The sequence below is a fragment of the Oreochromis niloticus genome, linkage group LG3, assembly GCF_001858045.2.
Source record: "Oreochromis niloticus isolate F11D_XX linkage group LG3, O_niloticus_UMD_NMBU, whole genome shotgun sequence".
NCBI lineage: Eukaryota > Metazoa > Chordata > Actinopteri > Cichliformes > Cichlidae > Oreochromis > Oreochromis niloticus.
The window spans coordinates 75,208,762-75,231,118 of NC_031967.2; the positions used below are offsets into that span (position 1 = coordinate 75,208,762).

At 42.9% G+C, this 22,357-nt stretch overlaps 1 protein-coding gene across 1 annotated transcript in view; it reads right to left on the bottom strand.

Moving 5' to 3' along the window:
* LOC109201497 (protein NLRC3-like) overlaps positions 1-18,827 on the bottom strand; it is a 31,955-nt gene extending 13,128 nt beyond the window's left edge. The window contains exons 1-7 of the mRNA XM_019357198.2: positions 18,786-18,827; positions 18,609-18,701; positions 11,419-11,559; positions 11,061-11,162; positions 3,680-3,758; positions 3,331-3,517; positions 1,360-3,178 (exon numbers count right to left, since the gene is read on the bottom strand). Of these exons, the coding sequence (XP_019212743.1) occupies positions 1,360-3,178; positions 3,331-3,517; positions 3,680-3,758; positions 11,061-11,162; positions 11,419-11,537 (2,306 nt within the window). The 5' untranslated portion in view covers positions 11,538-11,559; positions 18,609-18,701; positions 18,786-18,827. The remainder of the gene's footprint in view (positions 1-1,359; positions 3,179-3,330; positions 3,518-3,679; positions 3,759-11,060; positions 11,163-11,418; positions 11,560-18,608; positions 18,702-18,785) is intronic.
* Positions 18,828-22,357: the final 3,530 nt, after the last annotated feature.

A 22,357-nucleotide genomic window follows, 5' to 3' on the forward strand; every position in this document is an offset into this window, starting at 1 on the left:
CGATCAGCTGATCATAGATCAGTGTCATGATTAAAGTAGCAACAGGAGAGAGAGTATAACAGAATGAGAGAAGAGGCAGCTGTGCAGCAAAGACAAAGAATAACTCCAGCTTTGTGTCTTTTTCATTCTAGCTGAAGTCCGGGACAAACTGCATCCCCTCTCAACACAAAACGCGTAATATTTTCTAATAATAATAATAATTTAATTTAATTTAATAATTTCTCTGAATGTGGGAGGATTCCGTCTTTTTATGGGACGGTTGGCAACTCTACTAACCCTATGATTTAAATAAAGTTCAACATCAGTAACATCATAGCACCCACCCAGCTGTATAGCAACTCCGTCATGCTAGCTAGTACGCAGTACGAGTTATTGTAACTGACTGTAAAAAGTCAGCACAACGAAAATAAACTACACCTAAACTTGGTTTATATCTGACCCAGATAGACTGCAGGTCATAACTTCTTACCTGAAGTTCAGTTCACCTGACACTCAGACCGGCGGCTGCCTCGGGTCTCTCCTCCTCCTGCTTCCCCTTTCCCTCATCCACCTGCTGGCCTCCACCGCTTGCTAATTTTACTGAATCTGAGGAAGCTCCGCCATAGCCACCACCAAACAACTGCGTTATTTTTACACACCGGCCAGAATCTGGCCAATCCAACACCTTTCACTGTTTATACCGTTACAAAAAAACAAAAGAATCATGGGGCCACCGAGCAAATGCCTGGTATGCCCGATGGCCGACTGTGGTTTGCCGACCCCTGTTTTAGACAATCCCAACAATGCAGTTACTTTCAACTGTGTTCCTGTTAATAATAAACAAAAAAATACCCCACATTACTAAAATGTTGATGTTTTAATAAATTCAAGAACAGAAATATCAATATATATGAATAAATAACAATTAACACACCACACCCAGCAGCCTGGACAACCCTGATTCAGGTGAACCAGCCCAAGGCTACATACAGAGAGAAACGAGAAAAGTACCAAATTCCCAAAATTCCAAACACATGTGATTCTGCACAGGGGTCCATCCTACCAACCAACCTCAGATCTCCACGCATGCTCACATCAATGCACATACATTTGCAGACATACAGATTTTAATGTTCTGTTTTTAGAGTTTAACTACAGTGTCTAATGTGGGTTCATAGATCAAAACATTTTAAGCTCCTTAAGTGTTTAAAGGCTGTATCAAAAGCTCATTCAAGTTCCAATATTGTGGTCAAAAGTTTTTCGTTTATACTATACAACTACGTAGGCTGATGGTTTTAGGACATGGATCTGTCAAGGAAGAAATCTATGACCACTTTTAATCAACATTTTAAAAATAAACATGACCACATATTTCCTTACAGAGCTTTGTTGGAGGCTTTGACCACTGGCAGCAGTCTCAGAAGAGCCTCCTCTGAAGCAGAGTATTTCTTCAGGTCAAACACATCCAGATCTTTTTCTGATGACAGATCTTTTTCTGATGACAGTAAGATGAAGACCAGAGCTGACCACTGAGCAGGAGACAGTTGATCTGTGGAGAGAATTCCTGATCTCAGGGACTGTTGAATCTCCTCCACTAGAGAACGATCATTCAGTTCATTCAGACAGTGGAGCAGATTGATGCTTTTCTCTGCAGACAGATTCTGACTGAGCTTCTTCTTGATGTACTGGACTGTTTCCTGATTGGTCTGTGAGCTACTTCCTGTCTGTGTCAGCAGACCTCGTAGGAGAGTCTGATTGGTCTGCAGTGAAAGACCCAGGAGGAAGCGGAGGAACAAGTCCAGGTGTCCATTTGGACTCTGTAAGGCCTTGTTCACAGCACTCTGATGGAGAGATTGTAGGTTTGGTTTGTTAAATATTTTAGACCATGTAGAGGTTGTTTGTTTGTCTTCCAACAGATTGAGTCCAGAGTTGATGAAGGTCAGATGGACATGAAGAGCAGCCAGAAACTCCTGAACACTCAGATGGATGAAGCAGAACACCTTGTCCTGGTACAGTCCTCTCTCCTCTTTAAAGATCTGTGTGAACACTCCTGAGTACACTGAGGCTGCTCTGATATCGATGCCACACTCTGTCAGGTCTGATTCATAGAAGATCAGGTTTCCTTTCTGCAGCTGATCAAAAGCCAGTTTTCCCAGAGACTCAATCATCTTCCTGCTCTCTGGACTCCAGTGTGGATCTGTCTCAGCTCCTCCATCATACTTGACCTTCTTCACTTTGGCCTGAACCACCAGGAAGTGGATGTACATCTCAGTCAGGGTCTTGGGCAGCTGTCCTCCCTCTCTGGTTTCCAGCACATCCTCCAGAACTGTAGCAGTGATCCAGCAGAAGACTGGGATGTGGCACATGATGTGGAGGCTTCGTGACATCTTGATGTGGGAGATGATCCTGCTGGCCTGCTCCTTATCTCTGAATCTCTTCCTGAAGTACTCCTCCTTCTGTGGGTCAGTGAACCCTCTGATCTCTGTCACCATGCCAACACAGTCAGGAGGGATCTGATTGGCTGCTGCAGGTCGTGTGGTTATCCAGAGGCGAGCAGAGGGAAGCAGTTTCCCCCTGATGAGGTTTATCAGCAGCACATCCAATGAGGTGGACTTTCTAGGGTCAGTTAGGATTGTAGCTTTGTGGAAGTCCAGAGGAAGTCGACACTCATCCAGACCATCAAAGATGAACACAACCTGGAAGTCTTCAAAGCTGCAGATTCCTGCTTCTTTGGTTTCAGTAAAGAAGTGATGAACAAGTTCCACCAAGCTGAACTTTTCCTCTTTCAGCACATTCAGCTCTCTGAAAGTGAATGGAAATATGAACTGGATGTCCTGGTTGGCTTTGTCTTCAGCCCAGTCCAGGGTGTATTTCTGTGTTAAGACTGTTTTCCCAATGCCAGCCACTCCCTTTGTCAGCACTGTTCTGATTGGTTCATCTCTTCCAGGTGAGGCTTTAAAGATGTCTTCTTGTCTGATTGTTGTTTCTGGTCTGTCTGGTTTCCTGGATGCTGTTTCAATCTGTCTGACCTCATGTTCATCATTGACCTCTGCAGTCCCTCCCTCTGTGATGTAGAGCTCTGTGTAGATCTCATTCAGAGGGGTTGGGTTTCCTGCTTTAGCGATCCCCTCAAACACACACTGGAACTTCTTCTTCAGAGCAGATTTAAGTTTATGCTGACAAATGGCATCAATGTGCTCTGAAAGAGAAGAAATATGTAGAATATCATTTGAAAGTGGAAACAAAAACTTAATTCCAAAATGAATCTTTAAAACATGTTGCTCCATCTCATAAGACATTAGAAAATATTCATTTATCCAGCAGCTTAAATCTTTAGATAAATCCTCTTACTGCTCTGCAGACGGTCAGCCAGCTCCTCCTGCTTCATTCTCCTCAGGAAGTCCACTGTGATCTTCACAAATGCCTCTCTGCAGCTGCTCCTCTGACTCTCTAAGCATTCTGGGTAATCTGGACTCAGAACCTTCTGGATCTTCTTCAGCTCGTTCTTCACAAAAGTGATGATGTTGTCCTCCAGCAGCTGGAACAGAATACTTTATGAATGAGCCAATCAGACTGAAATCATGGAGCCAAACATCAGATCCATGTTGGACACACTGACAATCCACTGGTCTACAAAGAGCAGCATGGAGATGACTGTGAACAGAATAGATGTAACAGTAGTTGTTGTACATGTACAGACCATAAATATGGAGTCCAGGTGTGTTTGATGCTGCTGGGCAGACTGACCACTGGGAACCTCTGAGCTCTGCTGGTCCACTCTGTGGAGGAACCATGAAGGATTAGATCAACACAGGATAAAGATCCAGGAGTTTCTGCTCAAATAACTTCATCTGAATCAAGTCTGTCAAGTTTTAAACTCTCAGATTGTGAACATATCAGTAATTTTCAGTCTGTTTTTATGGACGTCCTTTCAGTGGTGATGTCAGGGATGATTTTGAAGAAGCTCATCAAACTGAACCATCAGCAGATCACTGCTCCAAAACCAGAACATGATCCGAGGTCTCTCCACCACCAGAACACCAGCTTTACTAACGTGGTAGATCAGTGTAGTACAGATCAATAACTGATGAGTCATTTGATCAAAATCACTGAGTGCTTCACATCTGACCCTCTGATGTTTCTGTAGACATTTTGCATATTTAATGAATGTCTGACAGTTTTACATTCATTCTATGAATACAGTGGAAATGTTGTGTTATAGTCACCATGTTTTTTCCAACATCATAAATTCTTTTTTTTTTTAACTTTTATTTAACCTTTCACCAACAAATACAAGACTGGTTCGCATCCTAAATAATAACACTGCACAGCACTAGAGTATAACAACATTATTTGCATAATTGTTGTCCATTAGGATCCAGTTTACAGGTTACTCCCAGTGCTTCCAGTGCTTTCTTCCATTCCATCATAAATTCTTAAGTTCAGAAAATTAGATTCTTTTTTCACAGCTGAAAAACAACAACATTTATTCTCTATTGAAATCTGCATCGTCCACTCCAAAGGTCACAATCTGAAGGTAACATCTGGTTTTGTTCCCTGTGATTAAATCTGAGCATCAGTATGGTGGGATTTATCCACTACATCCACACCACTGTGGTTCAGTGTTGTCCTGATTAGAGCTGGGCGATATATCGAGTTTTTTAAAAATATATTTTTATATGAGATATAAGATGTGACAGTATCCTTTATCTCGATATAGTCTATGTTACGTTATAATTATAGTTGCGGAGCCGCAAGTTTGCCTCTCTTTCATCCACTTTTGTCTTTACGCAACGTTACTCGATCTCGCCTCTCCTTCACTGAACACAACTCCCCCTCCTTCCCCATCGCTTCACCTGCAGGCAGCGACAAGATGGACATCTTGTCAAATCTCTGTTAACAAGTTACTGCGCATCGCCCCATGCGTGGGGCTGGACGGCGTCAACGTGTTAACGAGCTAGCCACGCTAATGCCTAACTGCACAGCCTGAAATCCTTTCATTTTCTCAAAAGTTGACTGCGCGCCTTTTGTATGAATTCTGGTTGTGCTTGATGACCGTGACCCAGCAATCTGTCAAAAAATGTTTTAGTACGACTTTGGTAAGCTAGGAAGCTGCACTGCTTGACGGATTGTTGAAGCATTACGGCTACCGAGAAGCCTCGCGGAGTGATACGTACTGTGCTTCAACGTAATATTACCATATTGTGTGTGTATAAGGACCATAAATGGCACCTGTTCAGAGACATGGTTACTGTTATGACTTTATGCAGCGTTGCTCCAACTGCCAGCTTAACGTGGGTTGCGGCCAAGGCCAACTTTTGATAAAGCACAGAGGACTGAGACGAGGCAATGGTGGAGATCAGATCTTTTACTACTAACACTCTCCAATCACATACAATACCCCAGTGCCACCTACGGGTGGGAGGTAGTAATAACTGCTGCTTATTACAATATACCACATCCTTCCTTTCCGAGATAAAGATACTACCTCTTAACTCCAATATCTTGTAACATGAATGCACCCTTTAAACCATAGGAACATTATCAATATTATATTCTTGGAACATTAGGTCAAGCACACCTTAAATTGCCTATCATTTGAACAATGCAAATACATATCAGTGCAAAGTTTTGAAACAGACGAACACGTGACAAATTGGATGAGACATGTCAAAATGAACATATGAAACATGACATATTTCGCTCTTTTCCAACAGGACAGTTATCTGACATGTACAAAACAACTCAGGTACAGGGTAGAGCGACTTTAAGTTTCCAAATCACTTAGTCTCTATACCTGGCAGGGCGTATTATTGCTCGGCCACTGCGTGTGTAGCATGTGGGTGTATTGTCCATACTTGCAGGACGAGGGTGTTGTGGGGTGTCACTCGCTGGTGGCACCACTGGCTCTTGGGTGTGAACAGACAGATCATCTGGGTCCATGGATGTGTCCTTAAACAGACTGGGGTGTATTTTCCTCAGATGTCTCCTGTTCCTCCTGAGCACCGCACCCTCTGGTGTTTGCACAGTGTAGGAGCGTGGTTCCTCTCGCCGATGTGCTACAACAGCTGGCTCCCAACCGCGCTGTGTTTGCATGTGCACAGTATCGCCTGAGGTCAAAACAGGCAGTGGTCTTGCATGCTGATCAAAGTGGTATTTCCGCTTTGACTGCAGTCCACGCACTTTAACGTGAATGTTCTGTGGGGTTGACTGTCTTAACACAGCACTGGCACATGGCAATGTGCTGCGGAGAACCCGTCCCATCAACATTTGTGCAGGTGACACACTCAGTCCCGTGACTGGGGTGTTCCTCAGAGATAACAGCACTAGATGTGGATCTGTTCCAGTTCGCGCCGCTTTTTTAAGTGCATGTTTAACAGTCTTTATGGCTCGCTCCGCCATTCCATTTGAAGAGGGAAAGCCGGGACTGGAGAAAGTTAGCTTTATCTCCCAGGATGCTGCAAACGATCTCATCTCGTAGCTGGCAAATGGAACATGATCGCTCACTATCTCTTTGGGAATTCCGTGTCTTGCGAAGACTGATTTCATCTTCTGAATCACAGAGTGTGCCGTTTTGTCAGGTAAGTTAAGAACTTCTGGGTATTTGGATAAATAGTCAACTAACAGAAGATATGGCTGACCGTTCAGTTCGAAGATGTCTGCTCCGATTTTCATCCATGGCAGCTCTGGAATCTGATGTGGGATAAGCGGCTCGGCCTGGTTCTTTGGCTGCATTTGCTGGCATTGTTCACACTTCTCAAGCATAGTCTCTATATCGTGTGACCAGTACAGTACTCTTCTTGCTCTGGCTTTTGTGCGCTGTACACCTTGGTGAGCGAAATGCGACTTCTCCAGGATCACTTGTCTGAAGCTTTGGGGTATTACAATCTTGTCCCCTATCATAATAATGTCATCGTGGATACTGATGTTGTTTCTCATAGGCCAGTAGCTGTGGAGTGTTCTGTCTAAACTCTTCCTTCTGGCTGGCCATCCGTTGAGGTGCCTTTCACGCACAGCTTGTAGCACGCTATCTGCTGCAACTGCCGTTCTCAGGCTACTCAGTGTTTTTTCACTCAACGCTGCTGTGGCCTCCAGAGCATACACAACTCTTTCTTCATTTGTGTTTTCACTCACATTTTCATTGTCACTGGTGGTTGTGGCTCGTGAAAGTGCATCGGCTATGAACATGTCTTTGCCGGGGGTGTATGTGACGGTGAGATCATATCTCTGTAGTTGCAGCAGCATTCCTTGTAACCTTGCTGGTGCCTTGCATAGCGGCTTACGCATTATCGCCTCCAGGGGTTTATGGTCAGACTGCACGGTCACTGGTCTTCCATAGACATACTGGTGGAATCGTTTAGTGGCAAACACAATGGCCAGCAGCTCCTTTTCTATTTGTGCATACCTTTTTTCCGTGTCTGTGAGTGCTCGTGACGCATAGCACACAGGTTGCCCTTCTTGTAATAGGCATGCGCCCAGCCCGTCTTTTGAAGAATCGGCCTGCAATGTTAAGGGTTTCCTGTAGTCATAAAATCTCAGCACTGGTGCTTGTGTGAGCGTCGCTTTGAGCATCTGTAGCGCTGCCGTGTGGTGTGGCTGCCACTGCCACGCTGTGTCCTTTTTGAGTAGCTGTCTTAAAGGTGCTGTGAGTGATGCTTCATTTTGAATGTACTGTGCCAAAAACTTCGTCATTCCCAGCAGACGCTGAAGGCTTTGTTTGTCTTCTGGAGTCGGCATGTCGACAATAGCTTTGATCTTTGAAGCATCTGCTTTCTGCCCAGCTGCTGTGATGATACGGCCCATGTATTTCACCGTGTCGACTTTGAACTGAATTTTGTCCTTGTTAAACTTCACGTTAGCTGCTCTTGCTTTCTCCATGACCTTCTGCAGGATCTCATCGTGTTCGTGCTCTGATGTAGCTGCAATTATCATATCATCTGCAATGATAAATACACCAGGGATGTCGCCGAAAGTCTCACAATTCTTTTGTTGAAAAACCTCGCTAGCGGATTTGATCCCGAATGGGAGCCGGAGGAAGCGATACCGGCCCCAAGGTGTATTAAAGGTACACAGCTTCGATGACGGCTCGTCCAGCTTGATCTGCCAGTATCCGTCTTTTTCATCCAATATGGTGAAGATGGATTTTCCTGCTAGCTTGCTTCGAACGTCCTCGTGTGTGGGAATGGAGTAGTGCTGGCGTTTAACTGCTTGGTTCAGATCACAAGGGTCCAAACACACCCTTAGTGTTCCGTTCTTCTTCTGTGTGGCGACAAGACTGTTGACCCAATCTGTAGGCTCATTGACAGGCGTTATGACATCTCTGTTCTGTAAGTCCTGTAGCGTCTGCTTCAGCGGGCCCATTATGGAGAGGGGCACGTTCCTGCATGCATGAATCACAGGTGTTGCGTTTGCGTCAGTGTGTATGTGGTGGACTCCAGGGAACTCACCCAAGCCTGTGAACACATCAGCATACATCTCCACAAGCTCTTCCTTGGTAGAAGGTGGTTTGGCTAGTTTCGGTATAGTGGATGGTATGGTAAGGGCTTCAACTCGCTTCACCAGATGCAGCTCCTCACAAGCTTGCCCACCTAGGATCGGTTTATCTGCATGGTCTGATACAAGAAAATCAAACACAGCCTTGTGCCTCCTTGCTTCACACTCAAGAGACACCACACCATCTACACGTATGCGGGCTCCACCAAAAGCTATGAGTGCAGTCTTTGTGGGCTGTAACCGAGGCATCCCTGGTAGCTTGTTGTAAACTGATCTGGGGAGCACATTTGCGTCCGCGCCTGTGTCTAGCTTGAAGGTGACTGATACATCCCCGATTGTTACACTTTCATGCCACCTTCCAGTTTTGTGCTTGTCACTGCACAGCATACCTATGTACAGTGAGTCCCCATCAGTCTCAATGTTATTAATAGTCTTTGTTTTCTTGTAATTTCTACTTTTCTCTGCGCCCGCTCTGCATACTTTTGAAAAATGGTTATTTTTCCCACACCTGTGGCATGTTGCCCCATAGGCTGGACACTGTCGGGGCGCGTGTTTGTTGCCGCATTTGTAACAAGCCGTTTGCTTGTCGTTGCTCGGTTTGCTTTTACTGTGTCCTGATTTAATGTATCCTGGCGTTTTCCTTAATGCATCTACTGACGTGTCTTGGGCTGCAGTTGTTGACTGCATAGCCTGAATCTGTGACTTGGCCACCTCTGCTGATCTGCATATTTCTATCGTCTTGCGCAGTGTGAGGTCGTTGTCACGAAGCAATCTCTCTTTGAGTCTTGTATCATTTATGCTGAACACCAACTTGTCCCTGATCATGTCATCTTCATTGACCCCAAACTCGCAACTTCTACTTTTCTGACGGAGTTCTGTGACATATCTGTCCACTGTTACACCTGCTGACATTGGGTATGACCAGAATGTATGGCGCTCAAAAACAACGTTCTTTTGTGGACTACAGTATTCCTTAAACGCTTTCAGAATGTCCTCCATAGCTAGCGCGTCTCCGGCCGGGGTTACAGTGAGTGTGTTATACACTTCAAGCGCCTCCTCGCCGATAGTGTGGAGAAGAATGGCTGTTTTAACCTTTTCATCTTTCTCCAGCGCACCCGTAGCAGTCATATACAGTCTGAATCTTTGTTCCCACCTGCGCCAGGTCTCAGATAAATTGCCGGTGAGCAGTAGCGGCGATGGTGGCCTGAATTGCTCCATGCCGTTAGCACCGTCCACCGTTAGCTAATCCACAGCTAGCTTACTCACGTCGCGGTCGGTCCCTGCTCACACGGCCCTGCCAACTTCTGACACCATGTTATGACTTTATGCAGCGTTGCTCCAACTGCCAGCTTAACGTGGGTTGCGGCCAAGGCCAACTTTTGATAAAGCACAGAGGACTGAGACGAGGCAATGGTGGAGATCAGATCTTTTACTACTAACACTCACCAATCACATACAATACCCCAGTGCCACCTACGGGTGGGAGGTAGTAATAACTGCTGCTTATTACAATATACCACAGTTACGAAGCGGATTTCAAACTCCAGGCTGTCAGTCACGCAGTAGAAGTTGGGAACAGAGCAGCTGTGAAATCTGTCTGTTATTATGCTCAGCGTCTTTTAGTTTACATTTTGACTGCACAATTGTGAGCTCTTTGTTATGCACAAAACAACATAGTTTTCTTTTATTTATAGAGCATCATTATTTAATAAATGCTCATAATTTATTTTTGAGTAGTTTTTTTCATGTACATCTATGCTGTATGTTAATAAAAGTGCCTGTGTGACATCTGGGACACAGCTTTGACTAAGAACTCTCTTTTTGTTATTACTTTATGGCTTTAAAAAAATATCGAGATATATATCATATATCGCCATCCAGCTAAAAAATATCGAGATATGAATTTTGGGTCATATCGCCCAGCTCTAGTCCTGATGGAGTCTGATTAACAGCAGCCAGTATGATCCAGGCTTTAGCTGCTGGGTCTCTGTGTGACCTCTCAGACTGTTTAACAGATCAGACACAAAGAGAATCAGAGCAGCTCTTTAAAGACAAACATGAACCCACTCAGGTCACACTTTCCCCACAGATATGAGCATCACTGTCCTCAAACAGCAAATGACCAAGTCTAACATTTGGATCTTTTCTCTTTCATTGTTTTCTTTTTAAAAAGGATTTACCAGTGCTGTCAAAATGAACATGTAGGGTTAGGGGATTAATCTGTTATCATGATTAACCTGATAAAAATCTTTAACACAATTAACACATCTGGAGTGCAGAATGACTCAAAATCCCTGAAATGTTTCTATCAACGCACTTCGTGCAGTTTGTCCAAGTAGAGCTCCCTTTGCACACGTGCAGATGGGCAGTACATGTGTTAGTGACGGGCAGCTGAACCAATCAGTTCAATATGGAAGATGATAAACGCACACTGGCCTCTTGATGGAAAGTTTGAGTATTAAATAAATAACAAGACGGACCAGCCGACCAACATGAAGTATTCTGCACATTGTGCAATCTGAGGATGTTTCAGGTCAGATTTATCCAGGAAACACAAACATGTAAAGGAGTCATCACAGCTCTCTGACCTCGTTGGTCCAGGTTCAGCACTGAAGAGTGGAGGTGGCTCTTTGGACCGGTCACTCCTCACAGACGGACAGCTGGACCCTGCAGACTGTGACCTCTGACCTCTGCAGACACAAACATGATTGAAGCAGCTGTGATCACACAGACTGCAGATGATGCAGCTGTTTCCTGTCAGTAACAGTCCTCTTAGATTAGAGTTCAGCTTTTTACAGGAAAACTGGACAAAACTGATTTTTGTTACAAATTAATTTTAATTTCCTCTCAGCTCACAAACACAGTCAGAAAATCAACCAGAATCAACACTGATTATAATGTCAGTGCAGAATTATTTCTGTTACTCAGTGAGTTCAGCTCTCTGACCTCGTTGGTCCAGGTTCAGCACTGAACTTTACAGGTAGATCTTTGGACCGGTCACTCCTCACAGACGGACAGCTGGACCCTGCAGACTCTGCTCTGTCCTCCTCTTCCTCCATCATCATCTTCTTCTGGACTTCAGTCAGTCTGAGAGGTAAACCACAAACACTCAGTGAGTTCACATTAACAGGAGTAACTGAGTTACAGTCGCTGACCCCTGACCTGTCATGTGACCTGGTTTCTAGGTTACATGACAGGTAACCTAGAAACCAGATCACATGATCCACATCAGGGATCACAGAAACCTGATCTCACCTGCTGACTCTGAAATTTAAGACTTTCCAATAACAAAGCACAAAAAGGAGAAACTGACAGAACATTAGGAACAGCTCTGAGTGTGATACAGTCAGCTCTCTGCAAACTCCTACCTCAGTATGAATTAAAGCTCTTTTATGGCCACTCAGACACTTTAGGATCACATCATGTTCACACATGATATCTGTGACTGTCCTAGTTTAACATGTAACCTTCATGTTGATGCAGATCTCAGCTCCACATCAGCTCTGCTGAATTATGTAAAGTTTCTCCGACATCAGGAATCAGACACTTTCATGAACATACCTCCATGTTTCTGTTCCTCTGACACACTGAATTCAAACAGTCTAGAAAGAAACAAGGATGAACTTAGAGATCCTGCAGGCTCTGACTTTATTCCTGCAGATGCATGAATGAATGAACAAAACTAAACTAAACTAAACTAAACGACATCCTGAAATACGAACCAAAGCTTTAACTCCTGGATCTAACCCTGATATTCTCCCTGCTGCTGCTCTGAGAACCAGAATCTCTGTTTCTTTCTTTTCTTTTCTTTTCTTTTCTTTTCTACATCAGGACCAGCTCATTATCGCTTTTTTTTTTCACAGTGATTATAATGTCACAAGTGGCTGTTTGGTCTCGGACCAAACAGCCACTTCACAAGCGGACTCTCTGCCATTTGACCTTAGAACTGAAGAAGCTTCTCGGATGAGAGGTGAAACGTCTTCAAGCAACTTAAAGAAGTCCAGACGCTTTTCTTTGCAAATTCCTTAGACTACGATGACCTGGATGACTGAGAACCTTCACAGACATATTGATTCTTAGATGTTTGACGGCTCGTAGTGATGTGAAATAAGAACGCCCCAAAAATGTGTTAAACAGAAAGTAACTGTTATGTCCTCTGACCCAGTGTTTATGTGTTCTCTGGGTTCATTAATATTCTTTGATTTAGTGTTAATCGTGGTTCTTTTTCTGTTTCCTTGCCTCCCCTGTGTACAGTGGTGGTTTTTGATGCAAGCGACATGAGCCGCTGCTCAGGGTGGCATTGTGGTGGGGGCGGTGCCATGGCCATTGGCAATGAAGTGCGAGGGCCCTCGGTGCACCTGGAGGGCCAGAGAGAAAAAAAAAACTAAACAAAACGAATCTTTGCACTAGGGTGTAGGTCTGCTAGGTTATGTTGTGGTACATCTGAGGTTGGTGTCATGGTCCTGGGTGGTGTGACCCAGTGTTTGAGATTTTTATGTACCGTATTTTCACGACCATAAGACGCACCGTACAAAAAGGCGCAGTCTCAGTTATGTGTGCCATTACTGTATTTAACACACACATAAGGCGCACTGGATCATAGGGCGCATACAAGTACCGTATGCGTATTTAAAAATAAAGCGGGAGCAAACCTGAGTTTGGTACTCACATTTCTATTACCGGTGATCGTCATCATCAACAACACACAAGCACACAAGTGTGCGTATTTAAAAATAAAACAGGAGCAAAACTGAGTTTGGTACTCACATTTTTATCATCAATCAAACCCATCGAAGTCCTCATCCTCTGTGTCTGAATTGAACAGCTGCGCTAAATCTCCATCAAACATTCCAGGTTCACTTTCTTCACTGTCAGAGTCACTTTCCGTGCCGTGCGGCTCCTCGGAAATGATGCCGGCTTTGGCGAAAGCTCGAACAACAGTGCCAGCAGACATGTTAGCCCAAGCATCTACAATCCATTGGCAAACTGTGGCGTAACTCGCCCGGCGCTGCCTTTCACTCTTGGTGAAACTGTGGTCTCCATCGGTCATCCATCGCTCCCAGGCTGCTCACAGCCTTACTTTGAACGGGCGGTTCACACCGATGTCCAGCGGTTGGAGTTCCTTTGTCAGGCCTCCCGGAATGACAGCAAGCTCACAGTTCATTCGCCTTATGTCCGCGGGAACTCAGCTGCGTTTTCTTGACCTGCCGGAGCTTGTTTTCTAGCTTCCTCCACTTGCGAACCATCGATTCGTTAATCTTAAATTCTCTCACCGCTGCCCGATTTCCATGTTCCTCCGGGTAGCTGATGGCCTTCAGTTTAAACTGTGCTTCGTAAGCGTGTCTCTTTGCCATTTTCAGGGTTGTTAAAACAACGATGTCCTGCATAACGCACATACCTGTTCTTTTATACAGGTATGTGCGATCGTATATACCGCTACGGTCAACGCCCACACTTCACCCTTTAGCGTTCTCTACTACGTCCTCATTACAACACACAGGGCGCACTGCCTTATAGGGCGCGCCGCACTTTTTGAAGAAAATCTAAGACTTTTAAGTGCGCCTTATGGTCATGAAAATACGGTATCTTTGGTATTCATTTGTGCCCTAGTTTAGTTCATCTAGTTACTTTCTAGGTTGCTGTTTAGTCCTTTGTTTCTTAGTTGTTTATGTCATCTCCTCCTGTACTCAGTCTCCCTGGTTTGTGCGTCTACCTGTCATGAGTCATGTCTGTGTGGTTATGTTAAGTTCACGTCATGTCTAATCTCCATGTTTCCTGTTTTACTGTGTGTTCATGTGTGTCAGCTGTGCTTCCATGTGTGATCATCCCTTATGTGTATTTAGTCTCTGGCTGTATCCCAACTCAGGGTCTGCAGCCTTAAAGGCCGCATTTTAAGGCCGATTACGTCACAGCGGCGCGACGAAGGCTGTCCCAATTCAAAGGCTGCTCGAAATGCGGCCTTCATTTCCCTGAATTTTAAGGCTGTGGCGGTGTAGACTTTGTGGCCCAACATATCCCACAATTCATAGCGCGGCTATGAATTATCACTGTGGATAATTTTGCCGCAGACAGCAGAAGCGGAGCGGCCGAAGAGTAAACTGTTAAAAGTAAGTACTGAATATTATGTCACTTATTTATGTGCAAATGTTTAATAATGAGGAACATTAAAATATGACTGTTAGCCACATGTCGGCAAAGTTATGTGACATTAGTGATGTTTGTACTTTCAGCGTTTACTTGGTTTTAAAGCCTTTAAAATATAATAATACAATAGTCTACCCTAATCTTACAGAGAATGTGATGATTTTATGGATAATTAACCCTTTGACTACCTTACCAAGAAAAATACAATGAAAGAATTATTTGTCCATATTTTCTAATACTTTAGGTCAATAATGATCACAATCAAACAAACAAATGTATATGCTCAACCAAATGGCTGAGCTGGATTCACTGCACTGTTAATGTTAGCTATGTTATATTGCTGCCTCTGTTCGGTGGTGTCGAGCCAAACGGACTTTAACGTGTGTTTGAACGAGCTGACGGTTCACTCGTTAAGCTGAAAGAAAGATGCTTTAATCACAGGAGTCACACATGTGTCCACTGGACCATCTGGAACTCTTCTTGTTTAGCACTCGTAATAACACAAACACTAAATCCTCCTTCTCTTGTGCTGTTTTGTAGCAGTGTATACACCTGAGACTGTCACCTGTCTGTCTGTCCTGCACTCTCTCTCTGTTTCTTTCTCTCTGATTGTGGAATAAAAGTATGAACATGTGTTTATAAGTTACACTTGTGTTTGAATCCTGCAGCTTATCACACATTTGATTTCCATGTGTGACAACTGCAAGTGTCCAGAGTGAGGACAGACTGAGGGACCCACTGCTGCACATCATCTGTGAGGCTTTGCACCCCTGATGATTCACCAGGACAAACTCAGCAGTGTGTGAGGAAGAGGAGGAGGAAGAGCCAGCAGCAGCTGACAGATGGAGAGAATAGACAGACTGTTCCCTGTTTGTGAAGGACTGCTAGAAAAGTTTAACATAACTAATTGTCTGTCCTGAATCAGTCTTATTAGGTAATGTTCAAATAATGTTATCATCCCAGTGTTTTCAGTGTGGGAGAAAGTACTCAGGGCCTTCAAGTTACACACTATGAAAGGCAGCAACAAGTTTAATATTCAGAAACCTAAAGTATGTATCAGCAGCAGAATGGAGCTAAAAATAAATGTTTGTTTCAGTTCTATGAAGCTTTGAGTATTTTGGATTAGTAGCACTGCTGTGTTTGTTGCATCATATTGCTGTAATTGTTTATATGCTTTATATATTCTGAGCTAAGTTGATCTATAGTGTTACATCATATTCTATAAGGATGTTATGTGTTTGTTTACTTTCTGCCCAGTTTGACCCATTTAGCAGAAGTCAGCCTGTTTAAGGCTCTGATATCTATTCTGTATGACTTAAAGCAGTTATGACATGGTCTGATTTTCTCACCCAATAAAGGAATATTTCATATATCAGTCTACTCTTCATTCTATCAGACACAGTTATCACAGCTCGTACATTTTCTTTTTACACATATATGTAAGCACTGAGCCAAATGTAATAATGCCAACATATTAGACGAACAATATTTGTCTCTTGTGTATATACACTGTCAAAGATACTTGTCTTTAAGTGAAGGTTTAAGGTGATAGGAAATATAAATAACTGCAACTTGAATCTTTACTGAAGCTCAGTATTAGACACAGAGTTCACTCACATGAATTTCACTCACATGTGCTGTACCAGTGTACCTGCACATGTGATGTGACAATAGAAGTGATTTGATTTGAGAGTTCAAACTCACTGCTGTAATGGCTTATGATGATTAATATAATAACTATAATATTGGCCATATCATATTTACACTGACTTTAGTCTCATGAACAACATTAGCTGATTGTTATTTACTAGCTAATCTTAAATGACTGTTCAGTACAGATATGAAGGCCAGCAATCATGTTTTACAGTCCTGTGGTCTCAGCCTCAGATACTTATTAAATCACACAAAGCTCGTGTAGAAACAAACACACGAACAAAATATGTTCTCCTTCATTTCTGTCAAAGCTGTATGAAACGTTTCCAGCTGTTAGTATCATGGTTGCTAGGCACCCTGGGCAGCGCGACGGAGGCTAGACCGTCCCATTTCACAAGCCTCGCACTTCCGGCCTTAGCGGTCTTTGAGTACGCGGCCCTTGAGGATCGTTGAGGCTGCGTACTTTAAGGCTGCAGACCCTGAATTGGGATACAGCCTCTGGGCGTTTATCAATATGCGTACTTGTGCGTACTTGCATTCTCGTGTACTCGTGAAACGTCATCAGTCGGAGACCAAGTACTGTTCCAATTCGAAGTACGCATCAAGCCGAGAACGCAGAAAAAGTCCCGGATGTGTTCTCGCTCCGCCCGTTTTATCGAGCATGCATCGATGGTGACTTGGTACAGCTAAATATCCCAGAATGCATTTCGTCCAAAACTCCCGGACTCCCGGCACATCGTTTTCAACCCCCCCCTCCCCTCCCCCCCGCTCGTGGACTTCTCACTACTCAGGTTAAAGAAACTCCAGCAGCTGTCTATAGTATTGAGTGTCCACTAAAATAAAAATAAAAGCTTTCTAACATCTCACCTGCTTGTTTTTATTAAGGTATGTACACGTATGTACATGTACACTATTTTTATTAATAGAGGTTTCACTACTGAGGTTAAAAATGATACATAAGTCACTTAGATCACTTCTAAATGTTAATGTTTGGTTTATTTCAGTGTTTTATTTTTTCCTGAGTAAACCGGTTTGGCTGTGATTAAAGTTAAGCTGCATAACATGTTACTCACAGTTAAATTAAGAGGGGACGGCAGTAAAAACTCCGGACCTGTGACATCATCACGTACGCTGGTGTTCCAATTGTACATATCGCGAGTCCGTGCTCGCGTTCTCGGTGGGTACGTACTCCCTTGCGTTCTCGGCCATTACTACTAGCCGAGAACGCGAGTACGTACTCGCGTACTTGGGCATTGATAAACGGCCTCTGTGTTTCATTCAGTGTGTGTTGCGTCGTCTGTGTTCCCACCTCCATGTTTTCACGCCCAGTCATTTGTATTCTCAGCCATAGCTTTCCATGTCTTCATAATTTATCATAGTATTAGTTCCCCAGTATAGTTATAGTTTAGTTCTTTGGTTTTTATAATTTTATTATAGCTTTTATTATTAGCTATGATTATGGCTTACAGCTTATGAAAACCCAAGATTCAAAATCTCTAATGTAGCTTCATGTGTGTGTTTCCTGTTTTATTCTGACAGTCTTGTCTCCCTGTCTTGTTCTATCTGATTAGTTCCAGCTGTTGTTTAACTGAATTTCCCGGAGGAACCAACTCGAGGGATTAATAAAGTTCTCGCTCTGTTTCCCCTCATTAGCTTTGTTACAAACTAACAAATGGATTTTCCTGTTTTAGCTCAGCCAGCAAACAAACAGAACCACTTCCTGCTGAAGAGACAGAGCAAAAGTTTTTAAATAAACTCATTGCTGCAGCAAAGAGCAGCACAACAGTGAGACTGATTTTTAGCTTCAGTGTTTTTATTCTCCACTAAGTCATTGGAACTCATGTATGTCTATCAGCAACCAACCAACTCAAAGAGTTCATGTTACTAACAGCTCACCTCTCTGCAGCAGACACAGGCTGGACGTTAAAATGAATGGGATGATCTGCAGGTTCAGGTCCAGCAGGTCTCCCATTGACCCTGTTAGAGAAGAAAAATGTGTTTTTCATTTGCAGCCACAGAAGCTGATGAAGACTTAGATTACCTTCATCATCCCAAAGAAAAACAGGTTTGCAGGCTGAACATGAGCAGAACAAAACTCCAAACTACTGTTTTACAGTGTAAGAACAGAGCGCCAACCAGGGGTCAATTACACTGTGCAGGACTATTGATGGTCCCACTGTGAACAGCAGGAGTTTAAATCTTGAACATGTTTTACAGAATAAAGGAATTCCTCACTCAGTTACTTCCTTTGAGATGCAGTTTAGAGACCAGAAAACATCAAGCAGTTCATTTAAATGAAATAAACTGACATCAAACAGCTCATGTTACTAACAGCTCACCTCTCTGCAGCAGAGACTTTAAAATCAATGGGATGACCTTTAGACCGGTCACTCTGTAAGGACACACAGCTGGGTGGAGGTCCAGGTGGGTTCCTGTGAATAATGATGGAGCAGTGATGTGAGTGCTGAGCTGTGACATGGAGAAGAGTCATGGACAGTTAGAGATGGTCATCTCACCTCTGAGCTTTGGTCTGGCTCTCATGTTCCCCACACAGAGTGCTTTTAGAGGGAGGGACTCCCTCCTCTCTGTCCTCACACTGATCCATGCTGCTCAATTCACATCAGCTCACACACACTTTCTACCTTCACCTGCAGAGGAAACACAAATCATTCATGTGCACATCAACTGAAATCCTCCTTTCCATCATGTGTGCTGTCCAAATATCAGCTGCTTCTTTCCTGCTTCTCAGTGTCAGCTGAATGCAGTCAGACAGCAGTGTGAGGCAGAGGAAGCTGCCATCAGCTGCTCTACTATCAGTCCACTAGATGGAGCCGTGAAGCATACACGATGCATTCACTGACACACACTGATTCACTGTGACTGGAAGCTTCAGTCAGTCCAACACGTGTGAACAACATTTAAACATTTCAGCTGATCCATGATTCAAAGAGGATCAGCAGAGTTAAAAGCTTCACACTAATTATTAGTGTGAATGCTTGTAAAAGCATTCACAGTATTGTTGTTGTAATCTTTATTATTAGTGTGAATGCTTGTAAAAGCATTCACAGTATTGTTCTTCTGTTTTTCTTTATTGTGTGGATGCTTTATGCATCCACACTATTGAGTTCCTGTTTCTCTTTATTGTGTGGATGCCCTAAAGGGCTTCCACACAATTGTTTTCCTGTTTCTCTTTATTGTGTGGATGCCCTAAAGGGCTTCCACACTATTGTTTTCCTGTTTCTCTTTATTGTGTGGATGCCCTAAAGGGCTTCCACACAATTGTTTTCCTGTTTCTCTTTATTCTTTATTATTCCTGTTGCTTCCGTACGTTTTTCGGCACTTAACTACTCCTCCAATTTTCAGCCGATTTTCTCGGTTCAAACTCTAAACTGTTCTGCCCTTTCTGCTAATTCCAGCTATGACTTTTGGTGTTTATTACTCTTATACTTTTTAAAATATTACACTTTTTTCCTTTAATTTGTCCCATTGAAATGAATGGGAAACTTCCACAATTCTGCTAAAACTTGCTTGTCTTTCAAACTTAACTACGTTCTCATGCTTTCACCTAGAAACTCCATTCAAACTTTAAAATGTTCTCAGATTATTGGGCTATTCCTGTCTGATTCAGCTTTTTCAGATCTTCTACCGTTTTAATCTTATCTCTCTTTAAGTTTTCAGTTGCAAAATTGTGATTTTTCAGAAAATACATGCGTTGCTATGGTTGCTATGCAATTAAGTCAGAGTGAGTGCTGGTCCGTTCTGAATTTTCTCTTCATGTCTAAACAACTTCTTGCTACTCACTCAATTTCCACTCAACCCCCACAAATTATACATCAAAACGTAGGTATTTTTGCTGGCTTTCAGGCAATGTCACTATCTTTATTGTGAGATTTACCGTTTTTTCGCAATTTGCCTCGGAGTGACACAAGGTCTCAATACTCCCCATTCAAAGTCTATGGGGAGGTTTTGAAATTCAGAGCTGAAATTCTGTAACGGGAGGCATTTTAAAATCGCCATATCTCTTTAACAAACCACAGTTAGGACATGAGGCTTGTGCCAATATATCTTCAGACACTGCTGACACTCACAGTGGAAGCAGTTTTTACAATTATCTTACCGTTGAGCAATGAATTACGTTTGTTTGAGGGGTGGAAATCTGTCCTTCTCTCAGTCTTCAAACTCTGGAAATGAAGCCGTTTCTTCTCTCGTCATATCTCCGCGACGGAGGTAGAACGAGCTATGAAAATCGCAGTCAAAATACACCAAAGTCCGCTGATTCACCCAGTACAAGAATTATGCTGCTAGCCCTCCTAGTTTTTGAGTTACACGACGTTTTGTAACTCCAAAAAACGGCGTTTTTCGCCTCTCACCGCGATCTATTTCTGACTGCCCAAGTATCTGTCTTTCAGACCGCCGCCCCCTTTCCAGGTGGCGCAATCAGTAATGACACGGCTCTGCAGCTCAAAGGTCGTGGGTTCAATCCCACCTTGGTCCACGTTTTTTTTTTTTTCACTACAAATTTATACACTATCACAGACCTGTAATTTATATTGCTAATCTATTACAATTCTGCAAAGTTTTATGATTTTAGCAGCTTTTCTAATATGGACCTCAGATTCTTGTTAACGCTCCATGGCAGAAACAAGTACACAGCCTGATGAAGCAGACAGAGGCAGTACCTCTGATTGGTGAATTTGAGTAGAACCAGGTTGTTCTTTCATTTCATTTCTTTATTTATTTCACACATGATTCAACAGTGTTTCTTTTTCTACATACAGAACCTTCTGCCTCTTTTCAGCAGAAATTCTGCTCATTCACCTCATCTCTTGTGTTGGAGTGCTCTCTCGTGGCGCCTTTTGGGTAGTGCCTTAGTAAACGTGAACTGCAAAGAAGTGGTATCAGACTGGTTTGTAGTGGAGGAATTTGTTGCCAGTTTCTTTCATCTTTAATCCGTATTCATGTTGTAATGTAGTAGTACCACAATATGGCAGAAACACTATGTTTGGGCACAAATACTTTGATTTGGTATACTTTAGCTTCTTCACCCCTGTAGGCAAAATTTTCATTTTTTTCACCCCTTTTCAACACAAATTCCAGCTTTTTTGGCTGTTTTCAGAAAAACAAAACTCTTTTCAGCAGAAACTGTGCTGATTCATCTCTTTTCAGCGCAACTTATTGCTTCTTTACCTCTTTTCTGCAGAAATTCTGCTGATTTACCTCTTTTCTGCAAAATTTTCAGCCTTTTCACCTCTTCTCAGCACAATTCTCAGCAGCTTCTGATAATTTCAGCACAATTGTCAGTCTATCTACCTCTTCTTTGTGAGAATGAGTTTGGCTCAGTGAGATGAGTAGCTGCCTTGAGACGAGGAGGTTCGAGGGGAATCCTGAATGTGAATGTGAGAAATACACTGCAGAAAACTTATACCTCTCTCTGTGTCTGTGTGTGTAAGGGCTGATTACAGCAGGTGCAGCTAATTTAACTGACCTAGATATACCAAGCCCAGACTCTTAACAGCCTCTGTTCCCTTTAGGCTCTGTGTATGTGTATGTTTGTGTGTCTGTATCAATATTTCTCCCATGTTAAAGTATTACTCCTCCATAATAGTATTTCTGTTAAATCAAAGTACTTCTACTACATCTTAGTACTTCTGCTCAATCATAGTATTTCTGCTAAATCATAGTATTTTTGCCAAATCATGGTATTTGTGCCAAAGCATAGTATTTCCACAAAATAACAGTATTTCTGCTATGTTATATTATTACTGCTCATAGTATTTCTGCCAAATCACAATATAACTGCAAAATAAAGGTTTTTGAGCCAAATCATAGTGTTTGTACTAAATCCTAGTAATTCTGCTCAATGATAGAACTTCTGCTATGCTGTAGTGCTTTTTGCTAGATTATAGGATTTCTGGTAAGTCAAAGTATTTCATGTAAATCATAGTATTTCTACCAAGTCCCAGTGTTTCTGCCAAATCATAAATAATTTTAACAAAGCAAAGTTAAGACGAGAGGCTTGTGCCAATTCATCTTCAGACACTGCTGACACTCACGGTTGGAGTAGTTTTTACAGTCATCTTACTGTTGA